This window comes from Chlorocebus sabaeus, chromosome 25, assembly GCF_047675955.1.
Source record: "Chlorocebus sabaeus isolate Y175 chromosome 25, mChlSab1.0.hap1, whole genome shotgun sequence".
NCBI lineage: Eukaryota > Metazoa > Chordata > Mammalia > Primates > Cercopithecidae > Chlorocebus > Chlorocebus sabaeus.
The window spans coordinates 52,488,391-52,508,826 of record NC_132928.1 but is presented as its reverse complement, the minus strand read 5'-3'; the positions used below and the strand labels follow the sequence as shown (position 1 = coordinate 52,508,826).

Sequence of the window (20,436 nt, the reverse complement as noted above, 5' to 3'; positions counted from 1 at the left end):
CTCCTAGGGAGCTTGCTTGCTTGCTGACACTTCAAAGTACTCAAGAATTTTGTCATGGATCAATATCAGTTTTTCATTTTAGAGTTTTTCAGGTCAGGCATTTCCCTCTCCCCAGACTTCTTTAACTTCTTGCATTCTGTGCCATTGTTGAAGACTAGCGACAGTGATGCCAGGTCACAGGCACACCGCAGGACACAGGGTGGCTCTTCTGGAGTTGAAATCTCAGTGCTTCGAGGAATGTTGGAAATATGCTGGAGTTGTGTCTAGAGAATAGAGGTTTCTCATCCAAGTTCAAAGATTATATCCAGCTGTTATTCAGTTTGCTTTTGTATACCTAGATTTAGTTTGTGTGGTAACATCATAGCCAGAGCTGAACTCATGAGGTCCTAATACACCTGTATCTCCTACACTCTTTGCCGTGCTTCTTGTATGAACAGCCACCTGGCTTTCTCAGCTAAGGGGGAGCCTATTCACATGGAAACAAGGCTACGTGATTAAGGGAGAGTCTAAAAACAAGGTTAGGTATTACATTAGCAGCCGCAGGGCCAGGTGGCCAGAGAGAGACAACCTCTTGAGGATCCACAGCTGTTAACCTTAAAGTGTTAATTGAATGCAGACCCTGAGAAAAGCAACTTCCTAGGCATGCAAGTTGAGACAAAATGGTGAAGTATGACCTCCTGGGTACACTCCACTGGAAAAAGGAAGAAAGCCTCAGATGGGCATGCATACGACGCCAGGTCACAGGCACACCACAGGACACAGGGTGACTCTTCTGGAGTTGAAATCTTAGTGCTTCAAGGAACATTGGAAATGTGCTGGAGTTGTGTCTAGAGAATAGAGGTTTTTCATCCAAGTTCAAAGATTATATCCAGCTGTTATTCAGTTTGCTTTTGTATACCTAGATTTAGTTTGTGTGGTTAAAATCATAGCCAGAGCTGAACTCATGAGGTCCTAATACACCTGTATCTCCTACACTCTTTGCCATTCTTCTGGTATGAACAGCCACCTAGCTACTGTAACTCCTGCCTCTTCTCCATTCTCTCCCCATCTGAGTTGTGTGGCTTCCATCTCAGAACTGCCTTTCAAATCCAGCCCCTTTTCTTTTCCCCTGGCTTCACTGTCTACCACTTGTAGTTTCCTTGCTTCTCTAATGCAACCTGCCTAAGTTCCTGTTGGTCTGTCTGTACCCAAAAAATAAAACCCAAACCCATTTTCTTAGCCTAAAAGTCACTTCCAAATCCATTCATTCCCTATTTCAACAAATAGTCAATGAATACTGACCCTCTGCCATTGATTGTGCCCCACCGTTTCTTCCTGTGTTTCTTTTGTTCCAGTCCCAATGAATACCTCCGATTTGCCCAGACACAGAAGGCCCCCTTGTTGTCCTGTGTCTTTCCATAACCCATTCCCTCTACCCCGAAAGCTCTTTCCATCTTCTCTGAGCACCTTCTCACCTTTCAAACTCATCTAAATTATCATCGCCATGTGAAGTCTTCTTTGACTCCTACAAGAGTTAGTTTCTCCTACCTATGATTCCCCATCAGTTTGTTCGTAGTTTTGCCATACGAACTTATTTTTGTGCACTTGTTTATTTCTCTTTGCTCTTCACTAGGCTCGGAACTCCTTCAGGCAAAGAACATGTTGTATTTCACCTTTATATCTCCTGACCCCAGCACCATGTCTGCCACACATAAGGGCGTAATAAGAGGATGAAACCATTCTGTAGGAGCAGGATGTTCTAGGATGAAATTAGATGAAGGAGTAAACAAGTGGTTGAGACTCAAGGCTCTGGAATCAGACTGACTGGGTTAAACTGCAGTTTAAATTGCAGAATCAGACTGACTGGGTTAACTGCAGTTTAAATTGCAGAATCAGACTGACTGGGTTAAACTGCAGTTTAAATTGCAGAATCAGACTGACTGGGTTAAACTGCAGTTCTGCTGCTTTTAGTTGTGTAAATTATTTTGCATCTCTGAGCCTCATTTTTTTCTCATTAGTAATATTGGTGGAATAATAGTACTTTCTTTATAGGATTATTTAGTGATAACTGAAAAAAAAAGATTTGGTTTATTTCAAGCTAAATGCTTATTCTTTTTGTGAGGGGTCACCCATTAGTAAATATGAAAATAAGTGAGAAATCTAGAGAAGAGTACAGGGAGAAAATAAAGAGATTAATTGAGAAAGAAGAAAGAATAGGTAGTCTTACTCTATCAGATTTGCTTTATGCATAGAACTCTGTACATTAATCAGATTTATCACTTACAGTCTACATACTGCTCTCCTTAACTGTAGCTTGAGTTAATCTAGCCACTGATTTTATAGTTATAGATAGTTCAAAATAAATCATTAACAGTGACAGGTATTCTCCCCATAGAGCACGACTCACACACCAAGATCCCACAGCATAAAAGACAAGGGCTCAAGACCAATACCATCTCCCCCTAGACCCAGAAAGCAAGAAGAAGGGAGACTACATACAGGATTGTTGCTGAGCTGAGAAGTAATGGGAGCATGGCTGCTTGAACAATAATTGAACCCTTATCCAGCTAGGCAATACAGTTAAGAGATCAAGAGCCAAGATGGTTTCATCAGGCTAGAATATTGGATAGATACAATCAAGACAGTATTAGTCAAAGTAGGCTAACTGCTGAAACAAACAGTCTTCAAATCTGAGTGACTTAATGAAAGTTTATGTTTTTGCTCATGTCACACTACAATACAATTTATGAGAGACATAAAAGGAGATTGCTTCACGAAATCAATTCAGGACCAAGACTCCTTCTGCCTCATCACTATGCCATCCCTTAGGGCCTCAGAGTCCTGGATCCTGGTAGACAAGGGAAGAGAAACAGCATGAAGGATTTCATGAGAGGTTTGATGGTATAGACCTGGACTTATATTCTACTGTAGAATTCAGTCACATGGCTATGTTTAAATGCAGAAGCAGCTGTGGGGGTGGGGGTGGGAAATTGTCCATCTGTGAGCCCAGGAGGAAAATGGAAACATCTTTGGAAACAACTTGCCAGCCTCTGCCACAAAGAGTGGAATGCAAAAAGAGGGTGAAATGTAAAGCCCTAAATTGAAGTTAAAAATGTCAGTGTCACAAATATAAGAGACCTGACTTGACTGTGATACTTGAGAAAAAAAAATTCTGGGGCTGGAAAGAAATATGGGATACCAACTGATGATATGATTACTGTTAGCAAGGAATATTTTTGTCTTTAAAAAATGAATGTAATATTCAAGTGCATTAATAAAAAATATATAGCAGCAATAGCATAGACTGCCTTCACCTCTTACTTATCTTTGTGTCCTTGTGTGTGTTATCTGAGCCTCAACAAGCTTAGCTATAAAATAGGACTAACACTTGTGGTGTGTGTCATTTAACTATTGCTACAATGATGCATACAAAAAGCAACAAAATTCAGTAGCTTAAAAATAATTTATTCCTCAGCTAGGTGTGTTGGCATGTGCCTGTAGTCCCAGCTACTCGGGAGGCTGAGGCAAGAGAATTGCTTAAACCTGGGAGGCAGAGGCTGCAGTGAGCCAAGATCATGCCACTACACTACAGCCTGGGTGACAGAGTGAGACTCCATCTCAGAAAAATAAAATAAAATAAAAAATAAAATGTATTCTTACTCACGCATGTGTAAGTTTGCTGGGTTAGCTTTGCTTCACGCTGCAGGTCTGCAAGGAGGCCATTAGGTGTTCCTTTTGATGGTGTTTATTCTGGGACCCAGGCGAAAAGAGCAGCACCTGCAGTACCTGGGGGAAGCAATTCTCATAGTAAGGGCAGAAATGCAAGACAGAGAGTGGAAATGTGCAGTATCTATTGAGGTCTTGGTCCTGAATCAGCACACAATCACTTCTGCCCTCATTCCTTTGTCCAAGCAAAGTTACATAGCCAAACCCAATATCCTTGAGGGAGGGAAATAAGCTCCCACCTCACAAGTGAGTGATATTGCAAAGTAACATGTCAAAGGGCATCCTAATACTGGCGAGAATGGTGATTCAATCAACCACACTGACATCTGTAAGATTACAGTGACAATTTAAAAATATATAAAGCATCTACTTCCATTCCTAGAAACAGAGGGTCTCACTAATAACTGAAATGATGATAATGGTCATAACGATGGTGATAATGATGTATTCAGATCTTGTATCCTAACGTACTTTCAGTGGCTCAGAATATATCTACCGGATTGCGTTCAAATTTGGTTTCCATCTTTAAAAAGAAATACCATTGATTGCAAGCAGAAAAGGTTGAGCATGTAGGCCTAGGAATCTGGAAACTGTGTTGAAGGAACTAAAACTATTTAGTCCAAAGAAGAATGACCCATATAAAAATTAAATGCACCAAAATACCAGAGGGGCTATTTCTTTGCAAAAGGAATAAACTTGTAGAATAATGGAAGGAATTACCAGTCTGCGGGAATTCTCTGGAAGTCAAGTAAATAAAGGAAGCTCAGGAAGACATCTGATGGGAGAAGTGTCTCATGGGCCACTTGCTGAGCAAAGACAAGCACAATGGGAGGCAGATAGTGGTGAACAGAGCCATGCTGTCCACAGTTGAGCCGATGAGATGCTGGGGAGCAGTTTGGGATGTCAGGAAAGACCTGAGAGTGTGTGCCCGGGAAGACACAGGTCTCAGCTCCCTCTTCAGTTCCTTCTGGTTACACAGATTCACTGGGCCCTCATTCCAGTGAGTCTGTTGTCTTTCATGTTGATTCTATAAACACACCACTCTCAGTGCCCTCCCTATGTCCCCAAGCCCCACCAGGGCAGTGTGAGACTAGCCAAACAGTGATCTCCTCCTCCTCCTTTAAGCTTGACTCTCCCCTCCCCCATTTCTCCCAATCAGCCTTAATTAAACTGTTTGAAAGCTGCAGCTTGATTTTAATTAGAGCAAAATTGGGAAGATTAGAATGAAATTGGCCAATCATTGTTTACGGGCCGTTGTTTGAGAACACAGCAGGCTGCTAAATTACCTCCATGCCAGGCTTCTTGAATTCTCCCAGACAGTGAAAAGATGGAGAGCACCAGGACATCAGGGAAGAGATGGCCTCATTTCTGCTCTTGTGTGTCTAAGAGTTGCAAGGTCTGAGATATTACTTAACCAAATGACTCCTGGACTGAAGCCTTCCTGCCTGGGGATCTCTCCCAGCCACAGTGGTAAACAAGTCAAAAGAATCACCTGGGAAGTATGACAAAGGTGGACAGTAGTCCCTGAGCTTGAACACAGGTCACAGACAAAGGCAGAAAATCATTAGTAGTATGGTCTAGGTTCTAGTTAAACTCTACCACTAGTCAACTGAGACTTGGGGCAAGTCATTTCTCTCAGTTTCTCTGTCTCCTCATGTGTTAACATGTAAAAGCTTAATAGTTGATTAATGATATTTTCTCTCCCTTTCTCCCAAGGTCCCTGTATAGATAAAATAAGCGTGTGTAAAAATGGTGTGCAAAAAACCAGTTTGGTTCATATCAAGACAACTCTTTGGAGAATAATAGCCTCATCCCTTTCAGTACTGTAGTCCTTTTGAGCACTGAAAGTTAGAGGGGGTGCCCCCAAAAGAGAGACTACTGGAAATAGATCAGGAGGGCCAAAGAATAGAGAAGGTCAATGTCCCTACCATGATAGCTGACTGCTTCTGTCATTGTTTGCAAAGTGGGTTCCATCACTACTTTACCACTTTCCCCCAATCTCGCAGGAAAGCACTACACCAATATATGGGATTATGGTTTTTATTATCATTTCTTTTTATAGCTCAGATTAATCATATCCTATTCATTATAGCAGTAAAGTCTCTAATAGCCACGTACATTACAGTAATCTGTTGTTGAGATAGAAATCTCTTGGTGATGTGATGTGTCTAGAAATACTGCCTCTGTATAGGAGCCAAAGTATGATATATCCTTAAACCCCTAAAATGTCCAGCTTGATAGAGAATGTGAAACCATCATAGCTGAGTCACTGGATAAAAAACTGGCATCACTCAATGTACATGTTGGCTTTGGCTATTCTTGTTCATGTGAGTTTTTCCAAGATGAAAAATGTGAGTCCTATGAAAAAGACAAAATGGTGATGTCATTGCTTGGTGGATTGAGTTCTGTGATGGGAGCAGTAGCCCTGGGTGTAAGGTATATTGGTAGAAAGATGAAGAAAGAGAAGGCTTCCTGTGTCTGAAATTCTTTAGGAAAATTAGCGGTGTGACACTCAGTGGTATTTACTGAGTTTCCTCTGTCCGATTGGCAAGTCTCAAGCTAATTGGGGAAAGGCAAATCTCCAAGACAAAGGCTCTGAGAACAAAGGCAGTTGCACTTACCCAGAACTGGTTGGTATGTGAGAAAATTTCCCATGGGTCATTGGTTGACAGTGTAAGTAGACAAAGTAAAGTCCTAGGAAAAATGACAAGAAAACTATGTCCTTGGCTTAAGGCCAGTCTATCTCTTTTGCTCCAGAGTTCTTAAATATTTTATTCAATAACATGTCCTGTGTTTACCTTCATTTTTCAGGGAAAACCAGTTTGGTTCATATCATGACAACTGTTTGGAGAATAATAGCCCAGTCTCTTTCAGCACTGCAGTCCTTTTGAGCACAAAAAGCTGGAGGGTGTGCCCCCAAAAGATAGATCATTGGAAATAGATCAGGAGGGCTAAAGAATAGAGGTCAATGTCCCTACCCTGACAGCCCACTCCTTCTGTCATTGTTTGCAAAGTGGGTTCCATGGCTGCCTTAAGACTTCCCCACAGTCTCTCAAGTCCTATTCTGAGAAACGCAGAATAGTGAGAAGGCGGTGATTGGTTGGCTCTGCTGGAAGCGGCATTGATTTCCTCCTCAGTAAACCCAGCCTGGAGTCTAACGCAGGAGGAACAAATGTCTCCTAGTATGCAGGGGCACAGTGACACTAGGATAGGTTGGTGCCAAGCCTGCAGGGGTGCTGCGGTGGAGGGGGGTGGATAGAGCTGCATGCTTAGGATGCAGGATGTGACTTTCCAAATGACAGCCCTATCTGTGGACTTGGAAATGGGCCTGAACATGCTTCCCCCGCAGAGGTGGAAAGATGAAAGATCTATTAAAAAACTGGTAACAGAATAATCCGGCTGTTCGCGTGAAGTTATAGCACAACCACCCACACTGTAGGCTACAGTCTTCATTACAGGTTGAGTATCACTTATCCAAAAATTTTTGGGGACCAGAAATATTTTGAATTTTTTTTCAGATTTTAGAATATTTGCATTATACTGGATCGGCATCTCTAATCTGAAAATATGAAATTCTAAATGCTCCAGTGAGTGTTCCCTTTGAGAATCATGTTGATGCTCAAAAAGTTTTGGATTTTGGAACATTTTAGATTTCAGATTTACAGATTAGGGACACTCAACCTGTACTTCTAGATTTCAGCTTCACTGAGGTACAGTTTGTGTGTGTGTGTGTTTTCATACTCTTCCCCTTAAGGCTTCATAGGGAGGGAGGCTTCATAGGTAATGACTCTTCACAGGGGCCAAGTCAATGTTCTCAGTTTATGAGCCTGGAAAGTGGTGCTTCCGTGTGCAGCTGCTGGAAACAGCACCTGGGCTGGAAGACCCCAGCTGTGCTCTTTCTGAGCCTTTCATCTTCAGGCACGAGACCCCACAGGGGGATTCTTGCTGGGAGATTTCTTGTTGACCTTGTGTAACATAGTGCTGCAGGTGGCTGCTGACATAAGAGTCAGTAGCTTGAGTTGCAGGCAGCACTTTTTATTTACATCTTTTGAATTAGGAACATTTGTAGCCATTTAGTATTCTCATCGGAGACCCTTTTGCCTCAAACCCAGAGCTGGCCCAGTCTCAAAACCCTGCTGAAGCTCCTGTGCCTGAGATCTGGCATGGCCGTGGTTCAACTCTGCTATTGCAGGGCCCCTTTGGATTTTGGGGAAATCCCTAAACTCACATACAACCAGAAGCATCATTTTTTGGCAATCTGGGCCACCAGTGTTATGCAATTTGGGATAAAGATAACTACAATTACTTCAGCACTGATTATTTAGATATCATTATATCTAAAATATTCTGAGTGTCAGTATGCTGGCTGATTTAACACACTGGATTATACCTTCCAGGCTGGGTTATCCCTTCCCTGGACATTGTTTTTATGTGTATGTTCACCCTTTCACAGAAATACACATTGTTCACTCTAGACTAACCTAAAGCATGCTAGAGGAAGATGGAAAATTGACTGAATTTTTGTTAATTATAGCAGTTTACTGAAGCACCCTTTATATGTGCAACGTGAATGCATTTTACAGGCAAAGTCCACAGGAAAGAGCTCTCTTTACCCTTTGGCTGAACCTGTGAGCCCTGAATGCAGTGGCCGCTCCTATTCTAAAGACACTTTACACAGGGACTATAGTGCTGTAGAAATGTTTGCTTTCTCAGATTGTTTACTGTGTAACAAACACAGTGGGAGAAGATTTTAGGAGAAATGGCTAAATTGAAATGGAGATTTACTTGATATCTTAATTGAAACAAAGATGATGGCTTAATTGAAGCAGTGTGTGTTAATATAATTGATATATAGAAAACATCCTTTTCTGAGTTAAAAAAAAAAGAGCCTTGATTATTCTATTACTGGGGGGAAAACTGCTAAATGAAAAATCGGAAATGAACATTTCTTCTTTGAATAGCTCAGGCTGCCTTCCAGTATTGCCTCTAAGGTTTGCAGATGCTGGAAAGAACCAGGTTAATAAGTTCTGTAAGCACATTTTTACCACTTTCTGGCTCAAACACCACTCACAGATGTTTCTCCATTATTTTGGTTCCATGAAGGGCCCCAAAGGGCAAGGAAGAAATTTATTGGGGCTGAAGAGAAAACCACTGGGAGCCCTTAGAGTCTGAACCTTTCTGTGGCTGAGTACTTATGCCTAATGTCTCTTTTTTGAGACAGGAGTCTTGCTATGTTGCCCAGGCTGGACTCGAACTCCTGTGGCTGAGGTCTTATGCCTAATATTTTTTGAGACGGGGTCTTGCTATGTTTCCCAGGCTGGACTCAAACTCCTGGGCTCAAAAGATACTCCCACCTCAGCCTTCTGAGTAACTGGGACTACAAGCACTAGCCACCATGCCCACTTGAGCCTAATTCTGAGTTGATAGCCCACTGTAGTTTGTGATGAAAGTAGATTTGGGCTTTTTTGTTTTTTGTTCTTTGGCACATATAGCCACTTGTATGTATTCTTTTTTGTTTGTTTGTTTGTTTGTTTGTTTGTTTGAGATGGAGTCTTGCCCTGTTGCCCAGGCTGGAGTGCAATGGCACAATCTCGGCTCACTGCAACCTCTGCCTCCCAGGTTCAAACTATTCTCCTGCCTCAGCCTCCTGAGTAGCTGGGATTACAGGCACCTGCCACTGCACCCAGCTAATTTTTGTATTTTTAGTAGAGACCAGGTTTCACCATCTTGGTCAGGCTGGTCTCGAATGCCTGACCTTGTGATCCACCCGCCTCGGCTTCCCAGAGTCCTGGGATTACAGGTGTGAGCTACAGCCCCCAGCTGCCACTTGTATGCATTCTTATGGATTCTTTCTCCAGTGAAATTCTCCAAATATAGTCCCTAGCCTTATAGTCCCTATATGGCACTATTGAAACTCTCTCCCCCCACATGCACACACTTCTACTCCATAGCACAGTTGGTCCTTAGAGTTTCACAGGTGAAAGTAGTATAGCCTAGTGGCAAAGACTGTGTGTACTGGAGTCAGACAGTCTGTGTTTAAATCCTGACCTTGCCACCTACTGGCTTAAACTACTTAACTAGTAGTTAAACTACTGGGCAAATTAACTTGTTTGTATCTCAATTTCATCATCTATAAAATGAAGATAATTATATTTTCCCCCTTATACGGTGTTTTGAATATAATATTAACTAATCCTTGTAAGATGCTTGGAATGCCTATCACATACTAAAATTTCATTAAATGTTAGCCATTATTTTTTATTATTTGCTCATAAAAAGCTTCCTTAGACAGTATCATTCCTTTTTCTAGGTCATTCATTATTCTGTGTTATGATTTCTTTAGCAGCCACAGGAGCTGGACTCAGGCCTTTATCTGTGATTCCCCCCATGAACCTTCTGTATGGACTTGGCTTTTTGAGGCATCTCAATTTCTTCTCCTGCAAATGGGCATGTTAAAATTGCCTTAATCCAGGAACATTTTGCTGTGGTGCAAACGTTATGCTATGTTTTGAATATACAATTAATCCATGTTTTATGTAGAAAATGTAAAAAGTGGAATGTTCTGGGTAATAAAAGTATGTGTGTTAAAGGATACCAAACACCACAAAAAAATTAGAATTTGATAAAATACACTTAATACTTAACCTCATCTACTCGAAGGAAAACAGTGCCATAGAAACAGCAGTACGATACTGGCCTGGGTTTTAAGCACAACTCTGTCATTTACTAACCGTGTGATTTCATCCACACTACTTTCTTAGTCTCTCTGAGTCTCAGTTGTGACTATTGTCACCGCCATCATAGTTTCTGTTAATAGCATAGAAGGAGGGTCAGCACACTAGCTTTTTGTTCTGGTTCTATTATCAACTGGCTGTATTGCTTTAGGTAAACCTCTTGCCCTCTCTGTTTTACGAGAAACATGAGAAAACTAGAGAATACTAATTCCCATCCAGACCCAGTGTCTGACTGGGCCAGATAACTGACTACCAATTTTTATTTATTATATTTAATTAAAGTGGGCCCCACCTCTATGCTAAGTTGGCCTTTCCTTTCTGTGAGGGGCTTTGACCATTGTAAGAAACTATGGAAAAGGTAATAATGTCTTTTTCCCCTAGCAATCTAGAAAAATAATAGGTTAGAAATCATTAGTTAATGAAGTCTAGCTGTGCCCTATCCCAAAGCAAGGGGGCTGGGTTTGATGACCCTAAGGTTTTTTGTTTGTTTGTTTGCTTGTAGTAATCTGATTTTATGATTCATCAATGTAATTATCAACTAACCAGTGAGAGGATTCCAGTTTCCATCCAGCCAATTAGAGATGAGATTAGGTAACTGTTCTTTACCCTGCAGTGAGGTTTGGGATAGAAAATACTTTTGACAAATACTCTGTACTTAATTAAAGTTTAGCACTTGCTGCACAAAGGAAATAACTGACAATATGTGATTATGAACTTACCTGCTTAGATAAATAAAGCTACACAGCAGGAATTTTGAAGACCTTGTTGGAACCATGAATTATTAGTCACCCGCTTTTCTTTGTTTCCCTAGTAGCATTTGGCACATGCTCCTCCCCTGTCAGTCTCCAGAGTTAGATGGGGGGATTATGCATCAAATGTAGCATGGATTTTTATTTATTTATGTATTTATAATTTTAATTTTAAAAATTTTGTTCATAATTGACATATCTGGCACAACAGTGTATTGGTGTGATGTTTCAATACATGCATATACTGAATAATGATCAAATCAAGGGAGTTAGCATATACATCACCTCAAACATGTATCATTTCATTGTGGTGATAACTTTCAAGATCCTTTTTTCTAGTTACTTAAAATCTACAGTACATTATTATTAGCCATGGTCACCCTACTATGTAATAGAGCACAGAACTTATTCTTCCTAAATGTCACTTCGTATCCGTTAACCAAGCTCTCCCCATTTCCCTTTCCTACTACCCTTCCTAGCCTCTGGTAACCACTATTCTACTCTCTAATTCCATGATATCAACTTTTTTAGACTCTACATATGAGTGAGGTTATGTGGTATTTGTCTTTCTATGCCTGGCTTATTTCACTTAACATTATGTCCTCCAGGTTCATCCATGTTGCTGCAAATGATAGTATTTCATTGTGTATATCATCAGTTTGTGGAAATTTAGGTGGATTCCATATTTTGGTCATTTTGAATGGTGCTGCAATAAACATGAGGGTGCAGATATCTCTTTGATATACTAATTTCAGTTCCTTTGAATATGTACCTAGTAGTGAGATTGCTAGATCATATGGTAGTTCTATTTTTAGTTTTCTGAGGAATCTTCATGCTGTTTTCATAATGACTGCACTAATTTACACTCCCACCAACAGTGTATTAGAGTTCCCCTTTCTTTGCATCCTGGCCAGCATTTGTTATTTTCTGGCTTTTTGATAAAAAACTGTGCATTTGATTTGTATTTCCCTGATGATAGTGATGTTGAGCATTTTATCATACACCTGCTGGCCATTTTTATGTATTCGTTCGAGAAATGTCTATTCAACTCTTTTGCCCATTTAAAAAAAAAATTGTTCTTTTTGCTATTAAGTTATTTGAGTTCTTCACATAGTCTGGATATTAACCCTTTACTGGACTCATCGTTTGCAAATATTTTCTTCAATTCTGTAGGTTGTCTCCTCACTCTGTTGTTTCCTTTACTATGCAGGAGCTTTTCAGTTTGATATCATCCCATTTGTTTATTTTTGCTTTTGTTGCCTGTGCTTTTGAGTTCTTTTTTTTTTTTTTTGAGACGGAGTCTTGCTCTGTCGCCCAGGCTGGAGTGCAGTGGCCGGATCTCAGCTCACTGCAAGCTCCGCCTCCCGGGTTCATGCCATTCTCCTGCCTCAGCCTCCCGAGTAGCTGGGACTACAGGCGCCCGCCACCTCGCCCGGCTATTTTTTTTTTGTAGTTTTATTAGAGACGGGGTTTCACTGTGTTAGCCAGGATGGTCTCGATCTTCTGACCTCGTGATCCGCCCGTCTCGGCCTCCCAAAGTGCTGGGATTACAGGCTTGAGCCACTTATCCAAAAAATCTTGTCCACATCAATGTCATAAAGCTTTTCCCCTATACTTTATTCTATTAGTTTTATAGTTTTGAGTCTTACATTTAAGTATTTCATTCATTTTGAGCTGATTTTTGTACATGGTGAAAGATAAGTTTTATTCTTCTGCATGTGGATGTTATGTTTTTTCAGCACCATTTATTAAAGATATTCTCCTTTCCCAAATGTGTGTTCCTGGCATCTTTGTCAAAAATCTATTTATTTATTTTTAATTATTTTATTTTTACGCAACCCTATCATTTGCATGTCATGGACATTTGGGGAAGGTTAGACCAAGGTTTGGCACTGTTACGATGAGCAGATTTGGGATGGGTGAAGAGGGTGTAAACACTTTACATTTTGTTGCTTCCTAAGGCAGTGGAGCTGTTCTTACCAGTACAATTTGGGGGACAATGTAAAACTCATTTCTCATTAATGGATATGATTCTTTAAATTTCATTCCAAGGCAAAGATTTATAAACCTGTCCCCTTTAAAATGCAAACATTCCAATGAGGAGCAAAGCTTGAAAATTAAAATCTTCAACAGGATTAGAAACGAACAACTTTGCAATCTTCTAAAATAAGGCTTCTTAAAATATGGATCCTCTTAGTCTATTTCAGAGTGTTCATGTTGACATTTGCACTGAAGGTACAAAATAAAACTGCTGGTACCTTAATTTGAATAAAGGCAGTGACACCACATAACACTAGGAGTCATGTATTCTTCATTACACACTTGCACCTAAACACACAACCACACATGCGTGCACACATACACACACACGCGTGCATGCTACACACACAGAAACATTTATTAATTTTATTAAAACTTGACCCTTGGGTGCATGTGTTTTTAATATTCTGTAAGATGAAATGGGAAGTGCACATAAAGCAAATCTCAGGCTACTTAAGTATTATAATTGTTTCAAGGAAAAATACTTTTGTGGTTGAGTTGCAAGCTGAATTAGCCACTTTTTTCATGGAACTCCATTTTTCTTGAAAGCACAAGCGACAGGCAAACTATGATTATTCAGACTTGAGTGTCTGGCAGACGTTTCTCCAAAAAAAAAAAAAAAACCAAATGAATTAACTAAGCCAGCCTCTGCAAGGAAAACACCTGACAGTATTTGTTACCAATAATACAATTTAAACTTTTAAATGAAAATTCAAATTTTAGAAAACTTGCATTCATCCTCATGAACTTGACATTTTCCTAATATTTAAAGACTTTGAAGAGATTGGTCATGATATTACACAGTGAGATGTTTTAATATTACATAATGTAAAGTGTCAGAACGTGGAAGATCCGCATGACTCAGTGACCTGATATTTTCCAGATGACCAACACATGATGTTACAACATTATGCAGGATAGAAAGATCCATTCAGATTACAGTATAGAACACTGGATTTAATGTAACAAAGCATGAAAAGTTCACTGATATGATTTCAGATTCCATATTGTAACTAACCTTTAAGAAACTACCATCTGTTTAGTTTAGCGTAGTACCAAAGATGAAAATCCACAATTATGAAAACAGATTGAATGCAGAAGCAAATATGAGAGTGCAGCTCTTTTCTTCTAAGCCTGATATTAAAGAGATTTGCAAACATGCAAAGCCATACCACTCTTTTTGCTAAATTTGTTTTGTTTCAGAACATAAAATGTTGTCATGAAAATGTTAGGTTTTATGTAATGGGTTTATTAATGTTATCTCTAAATGAAATAACAAATGTTGATTTTCTCGGTTTTAATTTCTAAAACGGTAAATCTCAATAGCTCTAAGTCACATGTACAAATATGGGGATTCAATAATTTTTAACAGTGTGAAGGGGATCAGAGATCAAAATGTGAGGGCAGTGGTTCTAGAGCAAGCCTCCTGACTTCACAGGTGAGTCACTGAGGCCATGACAGGTGATGTGACTCATCCACTATAAGACAACTGTGATTAGATCACATCTTTGCAAACCACTGTTCCAATGTGTGTTTTTTTCTACTACTCGACACTGTAAACCATGACTTCATGTGAATACGCTAATCAACTACTGCCTGATGAGAAAGTTGGCTGGGAGAGGCTCTGATGGAGGTCAGTGGAGACAGAGCTTTCTTACAGCATGTGAATGACAGGCCAGGTGAGAGGCTAAGGGGCCTCTGCCAGACTCTGGGCACCTCCAGCGGGTGGAGGCCGGGAGGGGGGATGTGGGCTGAGAGGAGATGAGTGGCTGCAAGTGGAGGAAGAACATTACCTACTTCAGATTTTATGCCTCTTGCTCTGAAACGCGGTCAGCTTTTCCTTACACCTTGGCTTTTCCTCCAGGGAGTTTGCCCGTTGGAAGGTGAACAACTTGGCTCTAGAAAGGAAGGACTTCTTCAGTTTGCCATTGCCTCTTGCCCCAGAGTTTATCCGGAACATTCGCCTCCTTGGAAGGAGACCCAATCTGCAACAGGTTACAGAAAACCTGATTAAAAAGTACGGCACTCATTTCTTACTTTCTGCCACCCTTGGAGGTAAGCAACATCACAATCCTAAGCTAATTGGTTGCCAGACCGTTGGAAATAACGTTAAGACTCATGTAGTATAGCTCCAACAGTCTTTTGTTCCTTCTGGCCTTTTATTGCCTCAGAAGTCTTTCTGGTGCATTTGAAAACAGTGTAGTCTCTTGACATCTCAATTTACCCCAGAGCATCTCTATTTGCTTATAAGGCTCTCCTGAGGAGGGGAAGTTGTGTATGGCGGTTGGAGGTGGACAGGCGCCTAACAAGCACTTGCCAGCAGGGGGCGCTCCCAGTTTTCGCTTCGCTGAGTCACTCAACCCCTGAGGCCTCGCCAGTTTCTAATGTTTGCTGTGGCTACAATGGTCAGACTCACAGGCAAAGAAGTCGAAGTTCCTGGAGTCCCTGACCCCTCTTCCTCTCGATAAAGATTGGAAACTGTCCAAACAACTCCAGTGGTTCTGGGCTGATGAGTCACCCTCTTGTGGGGCGGAGCGTGGGGGTAGGGTGGGGCAATGTGGGCTAGAACCTACCAGGGCAGGATCAAAAGCTCTGAAGATGCAGAGTTCCCTCTGCCCTGGGAAGAAGGAAGCAGGATTTATTATAACATTTAGCTCACTGTCCAATCGACCCAAACAAGCTCTCCCAGGGCTCAGGCCAGCTGTCGGCATGTGGCAGGTGTTGAGTGTTTGATGGGGAGGAGGGAGATGGAGCTTCAAGGCTTTTGCCCTTCCCGAGGGAGCAGAAAAAGCAAAGACTCCTCGTAAACAACTTGAGAGAATTGTGTCTCCCCTATGGAGGAGGATTGCTTGAGACAGAGTTCAATAGAAGATGTTAAACAGATAAGGTGAGGGCAGGGGGGCTGAGCTTTGGAAGAGGGCCTTTCAGGTAGCAAGGCCGCTGGCCTGTGGCTCCCTCTGATGAGCTTCTTCTAAAGATGGTAAGGGCTGGGGAAAGAGCTTGGCAGCAGGGGCTGCTTTGTCTCTCAGCTGTGTCTGCCCTGGCCAAGGGTTTATGTTCCTATTGGTAGGGGATTCGAGAGCAGAGAGCCTCACCAATACACTCATGTTGTTCACCATAGGAGAAGAGTCCCTGACCATTTTTGTGGACAAGCGGAAACTGGGAAGAAAGACAGAGACAACAGGAGGTGCCTCTATAATCGGGGGCAGTGGGAACAGCTCGGCCGTGTCCCTGGAGACCCTGCACCAGCTGGCCGCCTCCTACTTCATCGACAGAGAGAGCACGCTGCGACGGCTGCACCATATCCAGATAGCCACGGGGGCCATCAAGGTAACGACCTGAGAGGTACAGGGCAGGGGGTGCGGGAAGCACTGAGGAACTAGGAGGAGGCCCGAGCCTCAACCAGCTCTAGGTCAGCCGGGCGGACTGATGGAAGAGGAAAAGAAACTTTCTGATGAAGACACAGCCAGCCTTCAGACACGATGGGGTCACTCATTCCACAGCAGACGCTCACAGGGCACCCACTCTGAGGCAGGCTGCAGCAGAGGCACGTCTGTGAATGGCAGACAAGGTCCCCATGCTCACAGAGGTTGCACTCTAGTGGAGGATGGAAAAACAACAAAGTCATTTCTAATGATAAATAAAGAAAAGCAGAGTCATAGGTGCACATTTCCTGGGGCGTGGGGAGGGAGCAGCTCATATAATTATTATTAGATTGATCATGGACGGCACTTTGGGGTTTAGACTTTGAGCTCTGAATGATAAGAAACCAGCTGTGTGGAGAAGTGAGCGGAAAGTGTTCAGGCAGACAGAACAAGTGCTAAGTACTTGTTCTAAGTAAGTACCAAGGCCTTTTAGCAGGAACCAGCCTCGTGCCTTGTTGGGCCACAGAGAAGACTGCTGAGATGGTGGGGAGGTGAATAACAAAGACGAGATGAGGTTTGGAAGTCAGCTGGAGCCAGATTATGTGCCATGAGAAGGAATTTTAATATAAGTCAAAGTGCAGTGAAAAACCACTGGAGAGATTTAGCAGGGGAGTAACGTGATCTCATGTATGTTTTTAAAAGATCGATAGTTATTGTGACTTTAATAACTATAACCTTCGTCATATCTTCTCTACTTACACCTAAGAGATTTCTAGTAAAGTTCATGTTGTTTTAGGGAAAACCAGTGAAAATACTGTACTTGAGAATACAGGTTTTTAAAAATTCTAAGCATAATGTTAAGGTGTTGAAAAGACTTCATAGTTGTCTTATATCCTGCTTTTATCCCATCTGAAACTCACAAGCAAATTTTATTTACTAATTCATTCAATAAATATTTACTGAGCACCTATTATTTATCAGGCACTGTTTTGGGTCCTGAGAATACAAGAGTGAATGAAAGCTGTAAAGTCCCTGCCCTCATAAAGCTTGAATTCTAATAGCAGAGAGATAATTCATAAATATACAGACAATAGCTCATTTTGTTATTGTACTTTGCAGATACCTTTTTTTTTTCTTTTTTACAAATTGAAGGGTTGTGAGAACCCTGTGTCAAACAAGTCTACTGGCACTATTTTTGGCACTATTTTTCCAACAGCACATGCTTACTTCATGTCTGATAATTCTCACAGTATTTTAAACTTTTTCATTGTTATTTCGTCTGTTATGGTGATCTGTGATACGTGACCTTTGATGTCACTTTTATAATTGTTTTGGAGTGTCACAAATTGCACCCATATGAGATAACAAACTTCATCAATAAATGATGTGTGTTCTGACTGGTCACTGTATGGAACTTGCTGTTCTCCCATCTCTCTCACCCTTCTCAGGCCTCCCTATTCCCTGAGATACAACAATATTGAAATTAGGCCAATTATTAACCTTACAATGGCTTCTAAGTTTTCAAGTGAAAGAAATAGTCAGACATCTCTCACTTGAAATCAAAAGCTAGAAATGATTAAGCATAGTGAGGAAGGCATGTCAAAAGCTGAGAAAGGTCAAAACCTAGGCCACTTGCATCAAACAGTTAGCCAAGTTGCAAATGCAAAGAAAAAGTTCTTGAAAGACATTAAAAGTGCTACTCCGGTAAACACACAAATGATAAAAACACCAAACAGCCTTCTTACTGATATGAAGGAAGTTTGAATGGTCTGGAAAGATCAAACCAGCCACAACATTCCCTGAAGCCAAATCCTAATCCAGAGTAAGGCCTAACTCTGGTTAATTCTATGAAGACTGAGGGGGTCAAAAAGCTATGGAAAAATGTTCGAAGCTAGCATAGGTTGGTTCATGAGATTGGAGGAAAGAACCCATCTCCGTGATATAAAAGTACAAGATGAAGCAGTAAGTGCTGACTTAGATGCTGTAGCAAGTTATCCAGATCTAGCTAACATCACTGATGAGGGTGGTTACACTAAACAACAGATTTTCAATGTCAATGAAACCACTTTCTACTGGAAGAAGATGACGTTGAGGACTTTAATAGCTAAGGAGGGTAAGTCAATGCCTGGCTTCAAAGCTTCAAAGGACAAGCTGACTTTCTTGTTACAGGCTAATATAGCTGGTCACTTTAAACTGAAGCCAAGACTCATTTAGCATTCTGAAAATCCTAGGGCCCTTAAGAATTATGCTAAATCTCCTCTGCCAGTGCTCTACAAATGGAACAATCCAGCCTGGATGACAGCATATTTGTTTACAGCATGGTTTATGAACTATCTTAAGCCCATTGTTGAGACCTACTGCTCAGAAAAAAACTTCTTTCAAAATATTACTGCTGATTTACAATGCACCTGCTCACCCAAGAGCTCTGATGGAGAGGTACAAGGAGATTAATATTGTTTTTATGCCTGCAAACACAACATCCATTCTGTAGCCCATGAATCAAGGAGTAATTCTGATTTCCAAGTCTTATTTAAAAAATATTTTGGTAAGGTAAAGGCTGCCATAGATAGTGATTCCTCTGACAAATCTGGGCAAAGTAAATTGAAAATCATTTAGAAATAACACTATCCTAGATGCCATTATGAACATTTGTAATTCATAGGGGGATGTCAAAATATCATTAACGGGAGCTTGGGAGAAGTTGATTCCAACCCTCATGGATGTCTTTGAGGGTGTCTTTCCTCAGTGGAGGAAGTAATTGTATATGTAGTGGAAATAGGAAGAGAACTGGAATAAAAAGTAGAGCCTGAAGATGTGACTGAATTGCTGCAATCTTATGATAAAACTTGAATGAATGACGAGTTACTTCTTATGAATGAGCAAGGAAGTGGTTTCCTGAGAGGGAATCTACTCCTGGTGATGATACTGTGAATGTTGTTGAAATGACAGCAAAGCATTTAGAATATTTTATACACTTAGTTGATAAAGCAGTGGCAGGGTTTCAGAGGATTGACTCCAGTTTTGAAAGAAGTTCTATTATCGGTAAAATGCTATCGAATTGAGTCACATGCTACAGAGAAATCTTTCGTGAAAGGAAGAGTCCATTGATGCAGTCAATGTCATTGTTGTCTTAGTCTAAGACATTGCCACAGGCCGCCTCAACCTTCAGCAACCACCACCCTGATCAGTCAGCAGCCATCAACATCAAACCAGGACACTCCACCAGCAAAAAGACTCCAACAACTGGCTGATGGCTCAGATGATCATTAGCATTTTCTAGCAATAACATATTCTTTAATTAAGGTATGTACATTCTTTGTTCAAACATAATGCTATTGAACACTTAATAGACTACAGTATAGTGTAAACATCACTTTCATATGCACTGGAAAACCAAAAAATGTGCGTGACTTGCTTTATTGTGATATTTGCTTTATTACAGTGGTCTAAAATTGAACCCATAATATCTCTGAGGTACACCTGTATAATGCCAGGTGGGATGAATGGTATGAAAAAATGAAGCCAAGTAAGAGGATAAAGGGTGATGGGAATGTGGAGTTTAGGGAAGACCTGTCCAAGGAATGCCACTTAAGCAGAGACTTAAATGAAGTGAGGGAGTAAGCCCTGAACATCACAGACAAAGGACAGAGCAGGTACAAGTGCCGTAAAGAGGCAGGGCAGTGTACTTTGTATGATCCAGGACCACCAAGAAAGGCAATGAGGCTGGCATGCAGTCAGGAGAGAAATGAAGTAAAAGATGAGTTTATAGAGGTTGCAGGGGACATATCATGAAGGCCTTACTGATTAGGAAGTAAAAAGAAAGGGGGATCCTGGAGACCAGTG

General features: G+C 41.1%; 1 protein-coding gene across 1 annotated transcript in view; it reads left to right on the top strand.

Moving 5' to 3' along the window:
- Positions 1–20,436, top strand: part of BRINP2 (BMP/retinoic acid inducible neural specific 2) — a 112,864-nt gene that overhangs the window by 69,075 nt on the left and 23,353 nt on the right. The window contains exons 3-4 of the mRNA XM_007989390.3: positions 15,093–15,283; positions 16,350–16,558. Coding sequence (XP_007987581.2) covers positions 15,093–15,283; positions 16,350–16,558 — 400 coding nt within the window. The remainder of the gene's footprint in view (positions 1–15,092; positions 15,284–16,349; positions 16,559–20,436) is intronic.